Genomic DNA, 20348 nt, shown 5'->3' with positions numbered 1-20348 from the left:
TTTTTACAAATTTTTATAGATTATTTAATTTTGCTTGAGCTTCAGTGAAGTAAATAAGGCATAGATCTTCATATGTCTTCTCATTATTAAAAAAAATTTCCTTGACCACAGGCTCCATTCACAACATCTTCCATCCCTCTTATAATTTTTCTGATTCTTCCAAGAGTACCATTGTCCTGTTAGTCACCCAGTTTCACAAATTTGATATAACCCTGGACATCCAATCCATTGACAAATGTTGCCAATTCTACATCCATCTCTCTTGAACCAATTCCTTTCAACATGCTCTCAGGACCACTAATCTAGTTCAGAGTCTCATCTCTCGTTCAGAAGATTGCAAATTGCCTCCTAACTAATCTCCCAGCATCAAGTATCTCCTATCCCACCTATTCTCTTTTGAAACATCAGTATAATTGTTTTAAATTAACACATTATTCTTTCTCTCCCACTCCCCCCATAAAATTAAAAAAGAAACAAATACCAAAACCATTATAACAAACATGCAGTCAAGCAAAACAGATTTCCACATAATCTACAACATTTTTAGAAGGGCAAAGATAGCCAAGCTACTTCCTATAAAGCCATTTATTATTAACTCTGCGATCAAAATGGAAATCCTATTTGGTATTCAGGTTTCTTCAGTATCTGGTTCCATCTTACCTTTCCATCTTTATTATACATTATTCTTTCTCATATACACTACAGCAGCATCAAACTATCTTATACAACTCTCTGTCTCCCTTTGCACAATGCATTTATTCCTCCATATATTCCTCTATATATTTATATCCCCCCATATAATTCCTCCTCACTTCTTCCTTTTACAACTCTAATTTCCTTCAGAGCTTGACTAAAGTATCATCCTCTACATGAAGCTTTCCCTGATTTCCCCAGATATTGGAACTTTCCATATGAAAATGATCTTGCATTTATTTTGAATCTAATTATGTATGCAAACATTGCTTACTCTGATATAATGAAAGTTTCTTGTGGTCAGTCATTTTTTCATTTTTGTATCCTTACCACCTAATACAGTGTCTCTTAACCTTCATTTCCACATTGAATCTTCTCCATTACATGGATAAACACCATAGACAAGCGCACATTTCCCTGTTTAATGTCTTATCATATGTTTATGATTAGGGTGACACATTGCAAGAGAGCTTTTATTTTAAAATTTTATTTATTTAATGTTTTTCCCCAGTTACATTTAAAACAAGTTTACACTTGTTTTTGAAACTTTTGAGATCAAGATTCTCTCCCTTATCCTCATCCCTCATCCCCCTTAAGAAACCATATATAGTTATGCAAAACATTTCCATAAAAATTATGATGTGAAAGAAAACATAGATCTTGCACTCTAATAAAAAAAAAAACAACCCTCAAGAACAAATGAAGTTTAAGAGAGAGAGAGAGAGGAAGAGGAAGAAGAAGAAGAAGAAGAAGAAGAGAAAGAGAGAGAGAGAGAGAGAGAGAGAGAGAGAGAGAGAGAGAGAGAGAGATTCAATCTGTATTCAGGCAAAATCAATTCCTTTTCTGGGTTTTTCACCATAAGTCCTTTACAGTTGTTGTGAGCATTGTACTGCTGAAAACAGCAAAGTCATTTAAAGCTGGTCATTCCAGAATATTGCTGTTACTTTGTCTGCAGTACATTTCACCTTGTTTCAGTTCATGGAAGGCTTTCCAAGTTTTTTTTTTTTTCCTGAGAGCATTCTGTTCATCATTCCTATAGAAAATAATATTAAATCACAAACACATAACACAACTGATTTAGTCATTCCCTGATTGATGGGCATCCCCTCAATTTGTTTTCCCTGAGAAGAGGTCATTTTCCCTCTCTTTTTTTAAAATGTCTTTTGGTATTCATGCCTATTAGTGCTATTGTTAGGTCAAAGAATATGCTTGAATTTATAGCTCTTTGGGGATAGATCATATCTTTTGATTATTTATCAATTGGGACATGGCTTTTATTTTTTTATAAATTTGAACTCAGTTCCTTCTGTGTTTGAGAAATGAGACTTTATCAGAGAAACTTGCTGCAAAGAGAGCTTTTAAAACTGTTTTGCTCTACTGAATCAAAAGCTTTATTGTAATTGATCAACAATAAGTACAGTAGGACTTAGTTTTCTCTATATCTTTTTAGTCAATTGGATGATGATAAAGATGTGTTCACTCTAGAATATCTCCTATATTCCCCAATAATGTCCTCACTGAATGCCTAAATATGTCTCATAAAATTTTTCAATAGATAAGAAAGTGAGACAACAAAATGGGGCAACTACATGACAGTCAGGAGGCGCTAAGTTCAAATCTGGCCTCAGATATGTTCTAGCTGTGTAATTCTTAACAAGTCACTTAATTGCCTCTTCTTTCACCTAAAAAAGAAGTAAAAAGAATATAACTTGCTAGCATTCTCTTGGACATTTTCCCCAGTATTTTTTCATATTATTTTCCCCACATCTTTATTATCTTCCTTTCTTCAGATTCGATATGAATCAATCCATTAAAGCCTTCACAACTGAGTCTGATTATATATACTTGATCCAGTTTAGATGCTTTCCCCATATTTTTGCTTGCGTGTGTGTGTGTGTGTGTGTGTGTACATTTGCATAGTTCATTTTATTTTGTTCAGAATTGGTAAGGATAAAGCACAGTCCTCGGTCTCGCCAATTAATTTTATAGGAACCAAAAAATTCTTCCATGGCTGTACATTTGTGCCCCAGAATAAACTATGCTTTCTCATCATTATTTGAAAAACTCAAAGCACAAGGAAAGCACACACCATTTTGGATCTTCTCCCTTCCCTCCCCCAATTGTATTCTCTCAGACTTACACAAACAGGTTTCTTTGATGAAAGCATAAGCTTTTTAGGAATCCTTTAGTTTCTTCATGCCAATGTTGTTATTTGTTGTTTAACAGTTAAAGGGTGGTTGGAAAACTCTTCTTTCTAAGAACCTCTAATTATTAGCAAGATAACTAACTATTGAAGATGGATTTTCTGAAGTCATTGGATATTCTTTGTAGCTTGATGTTTTTGTGATCAACCTCTCAGCTAGACCCTCATTCTTCAAGTTAACTACTGTTTGTTTCTTCAGCATGATACAATATAGTTAGGACAGTGTCTGGGAAAACAGCTTATGAAATGTTATTTCTAACAGAAAGCTCAGAGTTGATCAGATCTGTCACATCTACTTTTTCTCTGCCAGCATGAAAAGTCTGATATTCACTTGGCTGTAATGATTAAAGATGACATTAGTCCAGGCCAGTTCCTCATAGATAAGAATCTGGGGTGTCAAAATATATTTGAACAAACATATATATTTAAGACGAATTTTACTGTTTCTGGATTTAAAAAAAAATGGTACTGGTGTCTGAAGAATAAGGTTTCTTTTAATCTAAATACACACCCAAACATGCACAAATGCACATTCACACACCACTATCTAATTTTTTTAAAAATCCCATTTTGGAGCTATGGTTACCATTAGATTCAAGGATTATAGTAGTATTTTAAGGTATACAGTTACTCTCTGCTATTTACCTCTGCTAATTAATTACTCAGCTTTAAAGTTCCTAAATTTACTCTATAGTTAAAAATTACCTTCTTAAAATACCATTAATCTAGATTTTATTTAATGTCTCCTTATATTTAGTAGAAGTGGACACATTATGAGATCTTCATTAATATCTTCTGCTTAATGTCCTTATCCTTCATGGTAATGATTCTGGATTCTCAAATTCCCATGAAACAGAAAATCTGTTAGGTCCTATCCAAAATTTTTCAGGGTAGATCAGATAATAAGAAGTGTTTCTGTCAACTGAAAGATCTTAAATTGAGAGAAGGAAATCATCAAAATGATTTGGTACTGAATAAAAAATAGTGGTTAATCATTGGAACAGATTAAGTATACAATATTTGACAAGACCTATTGGGAAAATCAGAAAGCAGTCTGGCAGAAACTCCAAACAAAATCAATATAATCATAATTAGGAATTCAGGAAATCGAGGAAATTTCTTGAATTCAGTATCTTCATCAGGCTTTGATGTATCTGGATTGAGTTTCATTTAGAAATCAGGGTGAAACAGGTCTAGCAGTATCATGGACATCTTATTTCCTTTGCTAATTTTCATTTTTAAAAGTTTCATTTTTTTTTCTTCAGGTTTTTTTCCTTCCCCCTATCCAACTTTCTGCCTTATGGTGGCTCCTGCAGGCCTCTTAAACACCTCTAGTGAGGCTTAGAGATAAAAAAGTTATTCACTTCTTGGTCTACAGTGTTTTCCACTTACAGCACCTCCCACTCCCAGGGAGTGGAGCTGGTCCTTCATTTTAATTATTTTGAAGAATGCAATCATCTTGGAGGGAAAAGAAAAATGAAGATAACTTGAGGGTTGTAGAAGAAATGTTTTCTAATTCAGCACAACTGTCAAGAATGATTTATATCCTTAGAATTCTCAAACTGTTTACATAAGTTATCACATCAAAAATTCTCAAGGATCCCCCTTAAGGATTTCCCATATTAACCTGAAAAACCTGAATAACAAAATTTCTTTTCCATATAAGTTTAATTAATGGATTTTCCTCATTCAAAGTAAGTGTTAAAAATAGCAAGGCTAATTAGATTTCCGAATGTTTCTAGGCCTTTTAAATGTCAATGGTCTTCCCTGTTATAATTTATTTCCATTGCAAAGCCTTAATAAAAACTCAATCAAGTAGAATAACCTCATAATTTGGTATGGAATGGAGTCCATTTGTAAATAACTTAGTTTAGGTGCTTGGGTAGTAAAAATGTATTACAATATTTTCCACCATTATGCCTTCCCATTTCCCCCAAGGTTTTTCCTGCTTGATTCTGTCCTTTTGAGCTCTCTGTACATGTTAATTACCCTCTTCAAAAACTTAAAAAAAAAAAGTCTCCTATTTTTAGCTTCAGCTATAGGCCATTTCTATATTCAGTTTCAGGTCTTTTATTATATGGCTTTTAGGATGATGGTTTGCAACCATATAAATCTTTCTTCACAGTTAAAGCTCCAATATCTCCCAAAAAATTCTTTGAATGAAGCCAACTATGCTATTTTCTGTTTTTTTTTAATTCAAATTTATTTTCAAATTCGATCTTTCCCCCTACTCCATTTTCCTCACCGAGAAAGCAAGAAAAAATAAAATGCCTTTGACAAACATGTATAGTCCAGTAAAGCAAATTTCTACAATTGCCATTTCCAAAAATGTCAAAATCTGCACTCAGTCTAGTACTTCTCTACCTTCCCTATTCTCTTTCTCCTCCTTGAAAGTACAACTGCCAAGGCTTTTTCCAAGAATTTATCTTTAATTTTTTTTACCTGTCACCATTATATCTAATTAGAACATATGGGGGGGTTAGTTGATTAAAAAATAACAAAACCTCTTTGGGAGGCAACTCTTATGTTGTTGGTTGGTCAACATATCTGTGGCGCCACAAATTGAAGAAGACATCTGTATTCCTAGACAAATGAAAACATGTTTTATTTACAAGAAAAAAATCTGTACACTGTGCATACTTAAAAATATACAAAACCAAAATAGAAAATATCAAAGAGTTAAAATGTATACAAACACTTTTAAAATGTGACTCCTGGAAAACCTCAAGCTTTAATTAGTTTGAAGAGTACACATTTCATTTAAAAAATCATCATACAAAAAAACCCTCAAAGCTGTTAAAAAAGTACACTGGCTTCTATTTGAAGAATTTAATAACTATGTGCCATTTAGAACAAAACAAGACATGAGATGTGGTAATGGGCATAAGGTTTTTACACAACTAACTCATCAGGAACCTTTTTTGTTTGAACTGACATCAGTAAAGATAACTATTTTTTCCATGTAACCAATATACATTAACCTCCCAATAAGCCTACAAAAAGCCATGAGTTACAAATAAACTTCTCTTCAAGGATTAAAATAGGCTACATGTCTGACAAGGCATTTAAACACAAATTATACTGGTTAGCATTTAAACACCAGTAATATACTTTAAAGCTACTATCAAAATGTTTCTATCAAGACTGCTCTACCATCATCAAAATTCATAGCACTTCTCCCTCTCACCTTTAAAAAACAACAGCAATAACAAAGGAATGACAATTATTTGATTATTTTGATTTGATTTGAAATCAGTATAAATGGGAATTCTCAAAAGGATTTCAAAAGTAGAATTATGGAAGAGAAAAGGAGGAAACATAAAATGCATGCGTCTAGTAGATATGTGCATATACAGTTATGCAGTTATATCTACATTCACATTTTTATAAAATGACAGAAATATCCAAGGTGATATTTCAATCCCACCAACCAAAGCCGAGAGAGAAATGTGTCAAATTTTTTTATTAAGAAGTTTGACACAATCTCCAAAATAATTGAGACTTTATCTTCTTGGATTTACAGAAAAATACCTTCATTTACCTATAGGCTAATACCCAAGTGGTGATATTAGAAAACCTGCATGACTTTACAATGGAAACATTTAGAAAATATGTACTAATTGTAGTACATTATTTACTCAATATAGCTGCCTTAATTCATCATGCAGTCACAGGAAACTATCCACAAATATCAGAAAATAAGAATTTCATTTAATCAAGCTTTCCGAACTATTGGATCAAAGGTGGGAGGCAGCTTGTCAAAGTAGCTGGTCTTAAAGTGAAGAAAATCTGTGTTTATATTCTACCTCAGACTTTAAATAACTGTCCTAAGCAACTCAAATCACAGGTTCAGATCAGTATATAAGAATACACATTTATCTATCTTTATGCTCATTTTAGTCTCATAGTTTCCATACCAAAATCAAAATGGAAACATCAGGAAAAATCCATTCATATGGATTTTTAAAAACTAATATGAGTTTTTGAAGGAACTACATTATATAATCACATACATCAAGTGAGATCCAAATTGAGTTCATCAGCTTTTACTTAATGTTATTCATGGGGGAAAATAATGTTTAAAATTTTGTATCATTCAAGAGCTTGCTTTAATGGCTTAAGACTACTATTATAACCTCTTCAATAAGAATGAACTTGCTTGAGTTAGGCCTTTAATAGACTATTTCTGCATTTCAGATTAAACATTTGTTTTTGCTGTCCAGTCACACATAATATTGAACCAAAAGAGGAAGTGGAGGAAGGAAATCTGGTGTAGTAAAATACTTTCCCACTGTGTTGGTCTTCTTTTTTCCCTTTTCTTAACTTGAATGGCATTAAACAAAAGCAGCATGCTAGTGGGAAAATTGGATTTTGTTGAAATACTGATGACATTTCAAAAAACACTGAGGGCTTGTTAGCTTAATTCCATGAGAGCTTTGGGTTTTTTTTTTTCTGAAAGGGGCTGTAATCCAGAAAATCTGGCTAGATGATTTGGCTACAATTATTGGGATAATCTATATTTACAGTTTTTTGGGTGGTAAGAGCAATAAGAACAATGTCATTCTTCTTGACAAAAGAGGAGAGTCATTTATTGAAGGTCATACCTTCTGATGCCTAACTTCCTTAACTTAGCACTTTCTTCTTCTTAAATTCTATTCTACATTTTTGGTATTCTTATAGAATACTTTCTTCCTTCTAGATATAATTTCCATGAAAGGAGAGATTAAATGGTAAGCAAATATTAAACATAATGAGTATTTTTCAAGTCTTAGATTGTTAAGAGTATCAGGACAGTAATTGTTCAGCTGTGTCTGAATCTTCATGACCCCATTTGGAGTTTTCGTGGTAAAGACACTGCAGCAGTTTGCTATTTCCTTCTCCAGCTCATTACACAAGAAAAAGCTGAAACAAGCAGGATCAAATGATTGGACCAAGGTCACACAGCTAATAAATGTCTGAAGCTAGATTTGAACTCAGAAAGATGAGTCTTCCTGACTGTTGCTTGGCACTCTTATCCATTATACCACTTAGCTGCCCATTGGAACAGGACTTCTGTGTTTTGACAAACTGATAAAATTAATAACTTAACACTATTTAACTGAATGGCATCTTGAAATTCTAATTAGCCTTTAATATAATTATTCTTTTTTAAAGCAAGGACACTTAACCTGGAGGGTCTGTAAACTTTGGGGAAAAATAAATCTTTATTTTCATTGACCTCTAGTTTTCTTTTTACTGCTATGCAATTTATTTTATTCCATGTATTTAAAAACATTACTCTGGGAAAGGAATTTTAGGTTTTTCATCATGCTGCCAAAGGGATCTATGACATGAGAAAAGCTTAAGAACCTCTGAACTACAAAGATAATCTAGATATGTTAAAGCATATTATACACAGACACATTTTGACTTGCCTGCTTTTCACTCACTTCTGATATTAACACAACTTCTACTTGATATGGCTTAGGACATTGTTTTCATTCAAGTTTTATGATAAGAATATTATTGTAAGAAAGATGTATATATTCATTTATTTTACCTTATACTGATGGAAAAGGCATATATTGGAAAAAAGACAATATTATTTCTATTAAACAAACCAGAGACATACTGTTAACAATTTTATAATTTCTCCCCTTGTTCTGACTAGTGTGATTAGTGTATGCTGTTTAGTGGAAACAAAGTGCAAAATATTAAAATTTTATGGGATCTGGGTCAGCTTCTTTTCTTGAACTGGAAAAGAACAGGAGAGCCAGTGCCAGAGAAAAATTAAATGAGTGTGATATACTTTTGTCCTCTCTTAAATAGAAAGAAGTATTATATAACTTTTCCTTGAAACTACTATGGATTTCTGCAACATACTGCAAATTCAAAGGTTCTACCAATCTGGGTAATACCAGAATTACCCATTAAGTTTAATAGAGAAATACTTAGCTATATATTAGAGAGCTGAATGATTCAGTAATTCAAATCTGAGCATATTCAGCCAAGTTTGTACTGAATTATACAGCGCATTTTGGGAATTGTCAACAAAATTTGGTCCCCAACTGTTTTTAAAACCAAGTATCCTGAAAATCTAATATTTCACATTGAATGTTTTATTATATTGTCTAGTGTTTTTTCTTCCTTTTTTCAATGATTTTGAAAGTAATTTTTAAAAGATTAATTAATAAAACAAAATGTTAAGATTAAGTGACACATAAATTCTCTTTGGAGTTTATAAATGTGAATTTAGTCTAAATGGTCAAATTCTTCTCATCAATAAAGAGTTTGTCCTAGGTAATAATGATGTCCAAGAGAAGCAAGTCAATACATCTAATACAATCTATTAAGCACCTCTTATGTGCTAGGCACTGTGCTAAGGCAATGTAGCATAGTAATTGGAGTAAACTCTACTACTTTTACTAAAGTAAAAACTTGGATTCAAGTCCTGTTTCTGACATATAATAGCTGTATGACAAGGGCAAGCCCATATGTGACCCTCCAAATCTTTTAAGTTACAGGACTGTTGATCTGCATTACTGAAGGTAGATTTCCACACTAGGAGTTTCCCAGACTAACAAAATGATGGCTTTAGCAAAAACAAAACAAAACAAAAACCCCTGTGTCCAAAAGAATCCAGGAGCAACATATCACAAAAGGGAAAAATTGAAGAGATTAATTTAACAAACAGGAACTAAAAATGCCAAATACCTCAAAAGAACAAAACAAATCAACAAATGGTTGTATATCTGTGCAAAATAAACCCATTGTCCTTAAGCTCAAATAAAATTTTAAAAATTCTTCCTCAATCTCAGTGACCTTAAGCCAAAACTGTCATTAAACCAAAATTTATTAGTTTAAATTCTACCAAAAGTAATTAATGAATAACAGGGATAGTCTGCTACTCAATCAGCTTTCTGCTGAATAGCTTAACTAAGCAGAGAAGTGTTATTATTAATCATCATTTTTGCTGAATTTAGTCATATTATTCTACTAACAAATCAATCCATTAAAGGACTGAACATTTTCTACTAACTCACCTAAAACTTAAGACACTTGATCAGGAAAATGTTTTTAATTAAACTAGTATTATCACTGGTAAGGTGAAATCTGAGTGATGACTTTCAGATATAGGAGAATATCAAACAGATAAAGCTAATTAACAAATGCCACCCAAATGACTTTATATTTGCCTTCTTATGCTTATGTGGTTATTTCATAGATGGAAAATATCATCTTTTTATGCTATGATAAAACATAAGATTGAATCATGCATTTTTTTTTGCAGAACCTTCAAAATTAAGTCATTTAAGCCTATTCTGAGGTAGTTACTTATTTCATTACTACTCCCAGTTTAAGGATGAATAATGTGAGACTGTCTTAGGTCAACCAACTACTAAATATTGGATTTATAAACAACTCTCTCCTCACTCCAAGACCAGAATTCCTATAACTATACAATACTGTCTTTAATGGTGATTGTATTTGAAAACAGAGGTAATCTCCAAAGCAAAAAAATTTTTTAACATATTGAATGGAAATTTCCTTCTTCATATTTAACAATTTCCCAAGTTGTGAAAGAACAATGTGTTCATATTATTTCAAATTTGACTCTGTGGTTTTATAATGCTGTTAAAATAAAATGTGTTTACTGAAACTGAGTTTGGCTTTCCTAACATTTACCTGCAAGGAAAATCAGTTGAAAGTCAATGCATATCATAGTAGGCTAACTAGGAGCATCAAATGACCTGCAAAAATCTGATGAGAACATTAAGTATTGAAGTGGGAATTTATATGTAAATGGTAAAGTTGCTCTACATTCCATTTATTCTATACTATCAATAGGTCAGACCCAGATGATATCAGCCCAAGTGAAGAAATAAAATAAATATTGTCTTCTTTACTCACTTGCCTGAATATAATTGTCAGCATGGAAAACTAATTACAAATGAGTTATAAAGCAAAACCTTGGTTATAGCAATTAAGACATATGCGTGAGTGAAGCAATTTCTTTGTGTAAATCAATGATTTTTTTTTACATTTTATTCTTTGATATTTCCTTATCCCTTTAAGAAAATATTGAAATAAAACAAATTCCCTGCAGTAAAGTAGATACTAACCCTTCCTTGTACAGAAACTGCTTTGGAGACCCGCCTTCTTTCAGATTCCTAGAAGTTTATTTTACTTGGTTTTAGAAATTCAATTATGTAGGCCATCAAGCAAAAATTTTGGGTAATAAAAGGAACTAGAGATTAGCAAAGGCATGTGAAGGCCTGGCAACACATGACTACTTCTGCCAGGTAAAAAAAAAAAAAAGTCCCATTTAAATGAGAATTCAGTAATTGATAAAAAAAAAAAGAGCCAGGATTTTTTTTTTTTGGAGGAGTGGAAAGGGAGAAGGGAAAGTGTTTATGGAATAGTTGTGTTGTGTTTTCTTGAGGTTTATGTGCATAAGATTTTGTGATTATTTATGAGTGATGATGATAAACTTCTATTTTTCAAGATTGACATTAAGGTATATATAAAAAAGAGATTAAGCTGGTTTGCCTTTGAGAAATTGACATTCTTGAATTGATCCCAAACTGCTTGCCACTTGCAAAAGCTTATTTCTTAAACACCAATATCAATATTCTCTTAATAATAATCACCAAGGAATACATGACATGTACCAATAAACCAAAAGACAACTGAAAAACATGTTATGCAAAAGCAGGTTACAGAATGTTCCTAATGATGATTTGTATTAAATAAATGGCATATAAGAGTACCCTGGGGAAAATGGTGAGCCACCTGGAGAACAAAAATGAGAGACAATAGATGGATACATTAGGAGTTAGCTGTTGTTCATAAGATATTAAAAACAAAACAAAAAAAAATACATTAAAGGTAGAGAGTTGGGTATAGCCTCTATGGATTTTTTTTTTTTTAAGAATGGATAAGAATAATAATAAGAATAACACAGGATAAGAAGGTATGAAAAGGCTACCATCTATATGGCTGAAGGAAATAACTTCACTGATGATAGCAAAAACTGTGTATAACCATTTCCCAATATCAGTTATATTTTTAAAAATATGATTGAAATAAATCTGAAAATTAGCACGTGTGGTTTGGGAAAGCATAAACATTTTCTGATGTGTCACATTCACAGAAATACATTGATTTTTCTTTCTAGCTCTACCATTTTGTATCTTTTTTGAGCTAAGCTTTACTGTTAATATATTCCTTTAACTATTTGCAAAGCAGTAATAAATATTTAATGGCTTAGGAAGGGAAGATTTCTCATGCCTACTTCTAAATTACAGTTTAAAGACTCAAGACTATGTTGGTCTAAAATATATCTTCAAGTATTTTTTGTTGTATAGAGTACAACAGTAGTACCTTATTGCACATTATTTCTGGCAAATCTTTTTTTTTTTTCATTTTTTCTTTCCTTCTCTCCTTCCCTTCCTTCCTTCCTTCCCTCCCTCCTTTCTTTTTCTTTCTTTCTTTCTTTCTTTCTTTCTTTCTTTCTTTCTTTCTTTCTTTCTTTCTTTCTTTCTTTCTTTCTTTCTTTCTTTCTTCTTCCTTCCTTCCTTCCTTCCCTCCTTCCTTCCTTCCTTTCTTCCCTCCTTCCCTCCTTCCCTCCTTCCTTCCTTCCTTCCTTCCCTCCTTCCCTCCTTCCTTCCTTCCCTCCTTCCTTCCTTCCTTCCTTCCTTCTCTCCTTCCTTCCTTCCTTCCTTCCTTCTCCTTCCTTCCTTCCTTCCTTCCTTCTCCTTCCTTCCTCCTTCCTCCCTCCCTCCCTTCCTCCCTCCCTCCTCCCTCCCTTCCTTCCTTCCTTCCTTCCTTCCTTCCTTCCTTCCTTCCTTCCTTCCTTCCTTCCTTCCTTCCTTCCTTCTTCCTTCCTTCCTTCCTTCCTTTTTTTCCCCCTTCTTTCTTTCTTTTTTAAGGATTCGGAAATTGATCAGATTCAGGACAGCTGATAGCCCGAAATCCTGGCAGGATTGCTTTCCCCTTTCGGTACAGATCATCCCGGATGCCTTTGTTTATCCTCTGCACCAGGAGCTTCTCATAGAGCAGGGGATGATAGGCCCCCAGAGTGCAGGCTGCATCATAGTATAGTTCATGATAGTGGCAGAGGTCAGTTTGTCGTACAGATGGAATGTATTCATACACGTGCACTTCTCTGCACAGCGACATCATGATAAGTATTCCTGAAACGGAAAGAAAAAAAAATCAGATCCATCTTGACTGAAGAGGACTTGAATGGGTAAGGATTTTATGACTAGTAAGAAACTTATTCCAGCAGATACGAAGACAGCTGAGACTCTTTGCTTTGATTCTTCATTTACAGATAAGGAAACTGAGGCCAAAAAGGACTAATTTCTTCATAGAATCAGAGATTTAGAATTAGCTCAGAAATCATCCGCTCCAACCACCCCATTTAAAGATGAAGAAACTGAGGCCATAGAGTAGAATCATAGAGGTCATAATATATAATAATAAATAAGATAATAAAAAACTGGAAGGCAACTCATACTTCATCTAGTCCAATCCCTTCATTGTATGAATCGGGTAATTTAAGATTAGAGAAATTAAGAATATATAGGTAGCAAGGCAGGTTTTAAATTCAGGTTGTTTGGGACCTTGGTTTCCACTACCCTCACTACTTCCTGTCACCTCAACACTATCACAATTGATTATTTCTAGTATGGGATTTAAACAAAACTGCTGTGTGATTACAGTATTAAATACTAGGAAGAGAGATTCATGCTAATGAATGTGAATCTTAGACCCAAGACAAATAGTGTTATGGCTAAGATTGAGACACTGCTATTGATTCTAGCTCCACAGGATAGCTCACATTTTTCTTCTTTTCACTCACATGACCACCACTTGAGCTCAGACTCTCATCACCTTTTGTCAAGACTTTTGAAATAATCTCCTCACTGATCACCCTGGATTCATTTTCTTCCCTCTAATCCATCTTCTACATAATTGGTAAATTAATATTCCTAAAGCACAAGTCTAATCATGTCACTTCCTTTCTCAAGAAGGTCTAGTGAATCCCTATTTGTTTCCAGGACAAGATACAAATTCCCATTCTTTAACAAAGAGTTTGACAGTCTAATTCCAATCTAGCTTTCTGTGTTGCTTCACTTGTTTCCTATCCATGAAATTCCATTTCCTATCCCCAAGCTCTATGCCTTCAATGTGCCTCTCCTCATCTCTGCCCATCAATCTCAGTTCAAGGGACTCTTCCTTTAGGAAGTCTGTTCTGATTCCTTAAGCCCCTTCCCAGCCCAGTAGCTACTGTCCACCCTGATGGAAATTTGTTTGCTTTAGTTTTGTGCATAAATACACTCCCACAATAGAACACAAGCTCTTTGAAGCAGGTATTGTTTTTTTTTTTTTTTTTTGCTTTTATCCACAGAACCTCTCACAGAGTGTGGCAAATGGAATGTTTACTGAATTATGTCTCTATCTCACTGTTTTTTCTTCTTCTACTTTCAGTTTTACAAGTGTTTCCTCATCCTCTTCCATTGCCAGCCTGCTTCATCTGCCCCTGATGCTTCACTGTGCCCTTCCAAGGTGACAGTGATTCAGCTTGGTCAAAGGAAAAATAGGGAAGTGTCATGTACCATTCAAGAGCTTCCTGAAGTCAATGAAAAACAGCTATGCCTCCTGGGCACAGAGCGCAGTGTGGGCCCAGCCTCAGAACATCCACCAGAGAAGATGAAGGAGACTCCTTTGTCTAAATAAGCTGTTTCCCACTTTCATTTTGTCCCATTCAAATAGGCTCAACTAATATTAATAGCATCAATAACCTGCATGCTGTTTCCTTGATTTGAATAGCTTGTATGTTTTGGATTTTTAAATTTTTTTTTTTGTTAAAAGATCACTGAAAAAAATAGGTATTTTGTTCATTGGTGATGAGTGTATTCCATGTAGAAGAGGTGAAACATGATCTCTAAGTTATTGTTTGTTATTATTGCTTCTCCTTTGTTCCTGAAGAATTCCAATAACATCATGAGGGTGGTGTCTTGACTTGTGCATGTATTACTGGATTTAAGTGAGATAAAGCTGTGCAAGGTGATCAGCCTTGCTCTCTCCTCCAGAGTGTCTAGTGAAAAAGGTCAGGACAACTGGCAGTGGCCCAAAGAAGCAGGGGGTTCTGAAATTTTTGTTTTAGAATTCAGTTTAATAAAATATGGCTATTTGGTGATTAACACAGGAGGTGTTGCTGAAATGCACAAATTGACCATCATACCTCTTCCAGGTGGGTCCTTTAATGAACTAGTCATTAAAAATGAGAGAAGAAGATTAGATTAATTGTCTTATTGATAACCCTAAGCAATTTTTCTGGAGGGTGAAATATCATCCTGTCTTTTGCTTAGTGAAAGGGAATTGTTTTGTTTATTAGACCTGTGATTTCATCATTGCAAGAAATCGAGGAAAATCCCTTTACTAGTAGCAACTAGACTGCAACTTACAACCTTAGAGAGCTGCTGTGGGATAATGAGAAGTTAAAAGGCTTGTCCAGGGTCATGTGGCCCATGTGTCAAAAGAAGGATTTAAACTCAGGTCTTCCTTATTCTAAGGTCAGCTCTCTGTTCACTATTCTACTCAGCAGCTCACTTAATATAAGCATGATAGTAAGTTCAAGGAATTTGGAATTTGGAATACATTTCTATGTATGATTCAAGGCAGTGATTCTCTTAGAGACTTACCTGCAGATTGCTAGATATTATGCATAGGAGAAAAGGAAGCTTGAAAACCTCACTTAGAATGAACTTTGGACTAGTTACAAACACACACAGTGGTCATTAAACGCAAAATTGATTGTGTAGACTTAGTCTGGGCAGCGAAGTGCTTGGGTGGATAAAGTGTTAGGCCTTAAGTCAGGAAGACTTCAGAAAATGGATGCCATTTTGTACTGTGCTATTCAATTAAGGAGAAAAAGAGTCTTAAAGGAACTTCTATAAAAATGTTTTGTTTACTAAGTAATCAAGTTTTGTTTCCTAAAGTTTTTAACACTGATAAAAGCCTAAACATTTTAAACACTGAATAGGGCTTTTGGTAGATATAACAATTTAGAAGTTTTGTGGTATGGTTTCAAATCAATCAAATGGATAGAGTCATGCTTTGGGGATTTGGCAAGCTGTTGAAAACCTTTAAACAGAATTAAATTAATGTTAAGTTTCTAATGCAGCCAATTTGTATGAATGAATCCATACTAAAGATTCTATTGAAAGAAAGAAATGTGTTAATTTCTTCTGGGCAATTTTAATGACTCCAGAGGATTTCATTTGCCAAAATGCATCTTGTGAATAGTGCATTATGCTTGTTCTTAGCAGACTAATTTTTTTTTAAAGCATCCAGATTAGTTATAATAAAATATTTCAGAATGAGTATAAAAAATTTTTATAAAAGAGGATAAAACATTTGAAAGTTTATTTATAAGACTGAGATATCTTTGCTCATTTCTGACATTATGAATATTTCCTTTTTTCTTATTAATTTTTTCTTTATTGCTTAAAATTTACAAATTGACATACACACAATTTCTATGGGCTAAACTGGTTAGATTTTCTGTTGTATGTGTACACATGTTCATATATACATACACGACTACAAATACATGTATATGGTTATATAGAATAGACACAATTATATTCATACAGATATATGTGTATATACACAATAAATAAATGTACCATGAATTTATATATAGTATAAGAAAGTCACACACTAAAATATAATACATTTCTAGAACAACACATCTACTTGTAAAAAGTGAAGTGGAAAATTGACAGATTATCTGAATAATTCAGGCTGATACAAATATTTCCAGATCAGTTGCTAGAACATTTACAGCAAACTGTTTGACCTGAATTGCCTAAATATCACTAAATCTAATTCAGACTAAGAGGTGGGTAATAATAACTGAATTACAGAATTACTTTAAGGAAGCAAAAAAGAGCCCCTTTAGGATCTATTTAAAATGTTCAGCTAGAACTGGTGCTAATTAGATATCAATTCAATATATGTAAATGAGTGCTTCTAAAAATGGGTGAAAATAATATATTCTAGAAGGGTCTAAAGAATTTCTTTTCAATCTTGCTTATAAATTTAAATTGTTTGGAGAAGCCTCCTTCAAAGCCCAAGGAAATGGGGCAAGAATAACCTTTTAATCCATGTTAAAATGATTAAGAATTCTGAATAGTGTGGTTTGAATTGGAGGCTTCATATAGCCTCCAATATAATTGGATATTAAAAGAATATATTCTCCATATCACGGAACTGTAAAGAATCATGTTATATCCATAGTCTGTAATAACTTAACAGTTAACCAGTAGATTTAACTATGAGTTTAAATGTTTGTTCCAGTTGTAAAAGTTATCTCATTTTCTATAAGCACGTTATTTAAAGTATTCTATGAAGCTGTTGTGGAAAAATATTAAATATATGTGATATCATATGCTATGATTGGTATATTTTGATCAAACACATTATAGGTATAAATTAAAACATAATAGAAATATCAAGAAACGGTCTCAAATCAAGTTTACTACCATTTTCCAGACACATTGAGAATTGTAGGAGATACAAAAAAAAGCAAAAAAAAAAAAAAATTAGTCCTGCTACCAAGGAGCTCACAATCTAATTAAATCTTAAGAAGGAAACAAACTCATGTCCCTTGTAGGACAAGTTGGAAATTAATAGAAACTATGTAAAAGAACACCAAAAATATTTCTGTGAATAAATGGAATCGATACAGCATGAGGAAGAATAGAATGATAGAAAGATTTCTGGTATTAGTGACAGAAGATTTGGGTTTAATTCATAATTTGGAACCCAACTATATCAATTGCATGATCTTGGGCAAATAACTGAACATCTCTACATCTAAGGTTCTTCATTTATGATATGAATGAGTAGAATGAGATGTCCACTAAGGTATCTTCTATTTATCTTTGATGTGTTTGAAGCCCAAAGAAAATTTAAACCTAATAAATGAAATGTATTGAAAGAGCTCTAGATTTAGTTGTAAAGCCTTGGGTTTGTGTACTGGTTCCACCATTTATCACCTGTATCACCTTGGACAAGTAACTAACCTCTATGGATTTTGGTTTCCTCATCTATAAAAAGAGAAGGTTAGACTAAGTAAATTTTATGATTGTTTTCAGCTATAAATCTTATGATCCTATCATATCTTGCAAGAACTATTTCCTCATCTGTTTTATACAGCATTGCAGAACTTAGATGGAGAGAAAGTGGGTGATAGCTTAGAATTTCAAGGGAAAAATAATAAGAAATATTGTATTTATACATACAAGTATGTATAATAAAAAGATGATTCATTATTCAACTTTAACTTGGTTCATCAAAAACTTAAGTTAGTAGAATATTTAAAAAAAAACTTTATCAACATTTGTCATACATTAATATAGCAAAGAGTTTTGAGAGGAAGTTTCAGGTAATTTAATATTGTATTCTTTAATTATAATTCATATGCAGGACCCATCACTTCTATGGAAATACAAAATGCTTTTAACCAAGTCATCATTAACTATGATGTATTTTGTAAAACCACAAATATAAATGTTAAGTGGCTTATAATGTGTTTTAATGTTTGGAGTTTCAAGTGAAATATGGAAATATTAAAATTCATAATGTGGAATAAAGTGGAAAGATGAAATCTTATGGCTTACATTTTCCAAGTATGTTTTCTTCTGACTATATTAAATAGCACTAATGTTCAATATTCAACAATCACAGGCAAGGCAAAATGAATATTTACCAGTTCTTATTCACAAGGGTCTCACATTCTCATGAGTGAACTATCTATTGACCTATCTATCCATACACAAACATACACAGATATAATTAATGAATAATAATAATAATGTAATTTGAGGATAGACTGAGCACTAATAATTGGGAAAATCAGAGGTTTCATAATAGAACTATTATATGAAATCCTTTAAAATTCCACCTACCTAAGAACAAGATTTAACCTCAATGAACTTTTCATAGACACTTCCCTGCTTTTGCAATACCTATCCCCCATGCTTAGAATTTTCTCCCATCTCAGTTCTACCTCGTAGAATCCTTATTTTGCTTCAAAACTTACTTTAAATTCTCTCTTCTATAGGAGGCCTTTCCCCTAGTTGCTATGCTTTCACCACTAAAGATAGCTTCAATCTACTTGGTTTATATTTTGCCTATGTATATACATATTGTCTCCCCCATTAAAACATAAGCTCCCTGAGAGCTTTTTTTATATTTTCAGCACTCACCATAATGCTTAGTGCATGATAAATGCTTAACAAATAGTAATTGATTTATTGACTTACAGGAAAGACCCAAGACTGGATATAATGACTAATTCTATATATGATGCCTAATATGAACCTAGCACATGAATATACAAATTGGTGGGGTTGGTTTAATTCATTAGCACTTGCTAAAGGAGTGTGGTTGGTGACAAACTTAGTCAGTTATATTTTTTGACTATAGGTCATTTTAGTTTCCCTCTTAAGAAAGGTCTGAGTATCAAAATCAAATCAGAAAAAGGGCTTTAAAATAATAGTCTCTCCTCAATCAAAGACATAATATAAATTACTTTATGCCATCACAAAGTCAAGGGATAATAGATTAAAGTAAAGATGACAAAAGAACTCACCATAAATAAAACCAATCATTCCAAAACGTGGACTAAGAGGTACACAAAGCAAAGAAACAACTCTTATGTAATAAACTTAAATAAGAAGTCATTTTAATTTTTTGCTGAGGCAATTGGGGTTAAGTGACTTGCCCAGGATCACACAGCTAGGAAGTGTTAAGTGTCTGAGGCCAGATTTGAAGTCAGATTCTCCTGACTCCAGGGCTGGTGCTCTATCCACGGCACTAAGAAAACATTTTAAATTACTTTATTGCTTTTAGATGGCCCCATGCAAATAATGTAAACTATTTCTTTCCTGGTCTCATTCCAATGTGACAAAATAGTCTTTAAGTGAAAAAGCTACTAAAATACCAAATACATTTTCTCACCCTTTCAAAGAAAAGTACTTTTTGTCCATGAAGCATTATGCTTGGCATTATACAAAAGGAGTTAAAATCTCACTGTTTTTTTCTTGGTTATCATGTAAAATGAATCTATTCCAATGTAAATGGTTCTGGATTCCAAATTCATGAGTGCTATTATACCCGTAGGGCACTGGCTTGCTCATCATATATGTACCCTGCTCTGCTAGATTTCCTAACTCTTTCCCACAAGATAAGGTATGATCTTTCACATAAAGGTGAATAGTGAGGTCTGTGGATAGCATTTGGAAGAGACAAAATGAAAGTGAGAGAGAGGAATGAATTGGACATGCTTAAGGGGACAGCTGGGGACAACCGAGAGGTGATTCAATTGAGAAGGTACTTGCAAGAATTTGGGAGACAAGGTATATGAAAAGAGATTTGAGAATCCTAACTGTAT

The 20348-nt window shown here is 33.2% G+C and overlaps 1 protein-coding gene across 3 annotated transcripts in view; it reads right to left on the bottom strand.

The window, feature by feature from the left end:
* Nucleotides 1-12773: 12773 nt before the first annotated feature.
* ST6GAL2 (ST6 beta-galactoside alpha-2,6-sialyltransferase 2) overlaps nucleotides 12774-20348 on the bottom strand; it is a 97337-nt gene continuing 89762 nt past the window's right edge. For all 3 annotated transcript variants that reach the window (XM_012546184.3, XM_003765689.4, XM_031958785.1), the window contains exon 6: nucleotides 12774-13071. In XM_012546184.3, coding sequence (XP_012401638.1) covers nucleotides 12803-13071 — 269 coding nt within the window. In that variant the 3' untranslated portion in view covers nucleotides 12774-12802. The remainder of the gene's footprint in view (nucleotides 13072-20348) is intronic.

The sequence above is a fragment of the Sarcophilus harrisii genome, chromosome 3 (assembly GCF_902635505.1).
Source record: "Sarcophilus harrisii chromosome 3, mSarHar1.11, whole genome shotgun sequence".
In the NCBI taxonomy this organism is placed as follows: Eukaryota; Metazoa; Chordata; class Mammalia; order Dasyuromorphia; family Dasyuridae; genus Sarcophilus; species Sarcophilus harrisii.
Note: the sequence above shows the minus strand (reverse complement) of the source record. Positions and strands in the feature narration are given on the sequence as shown.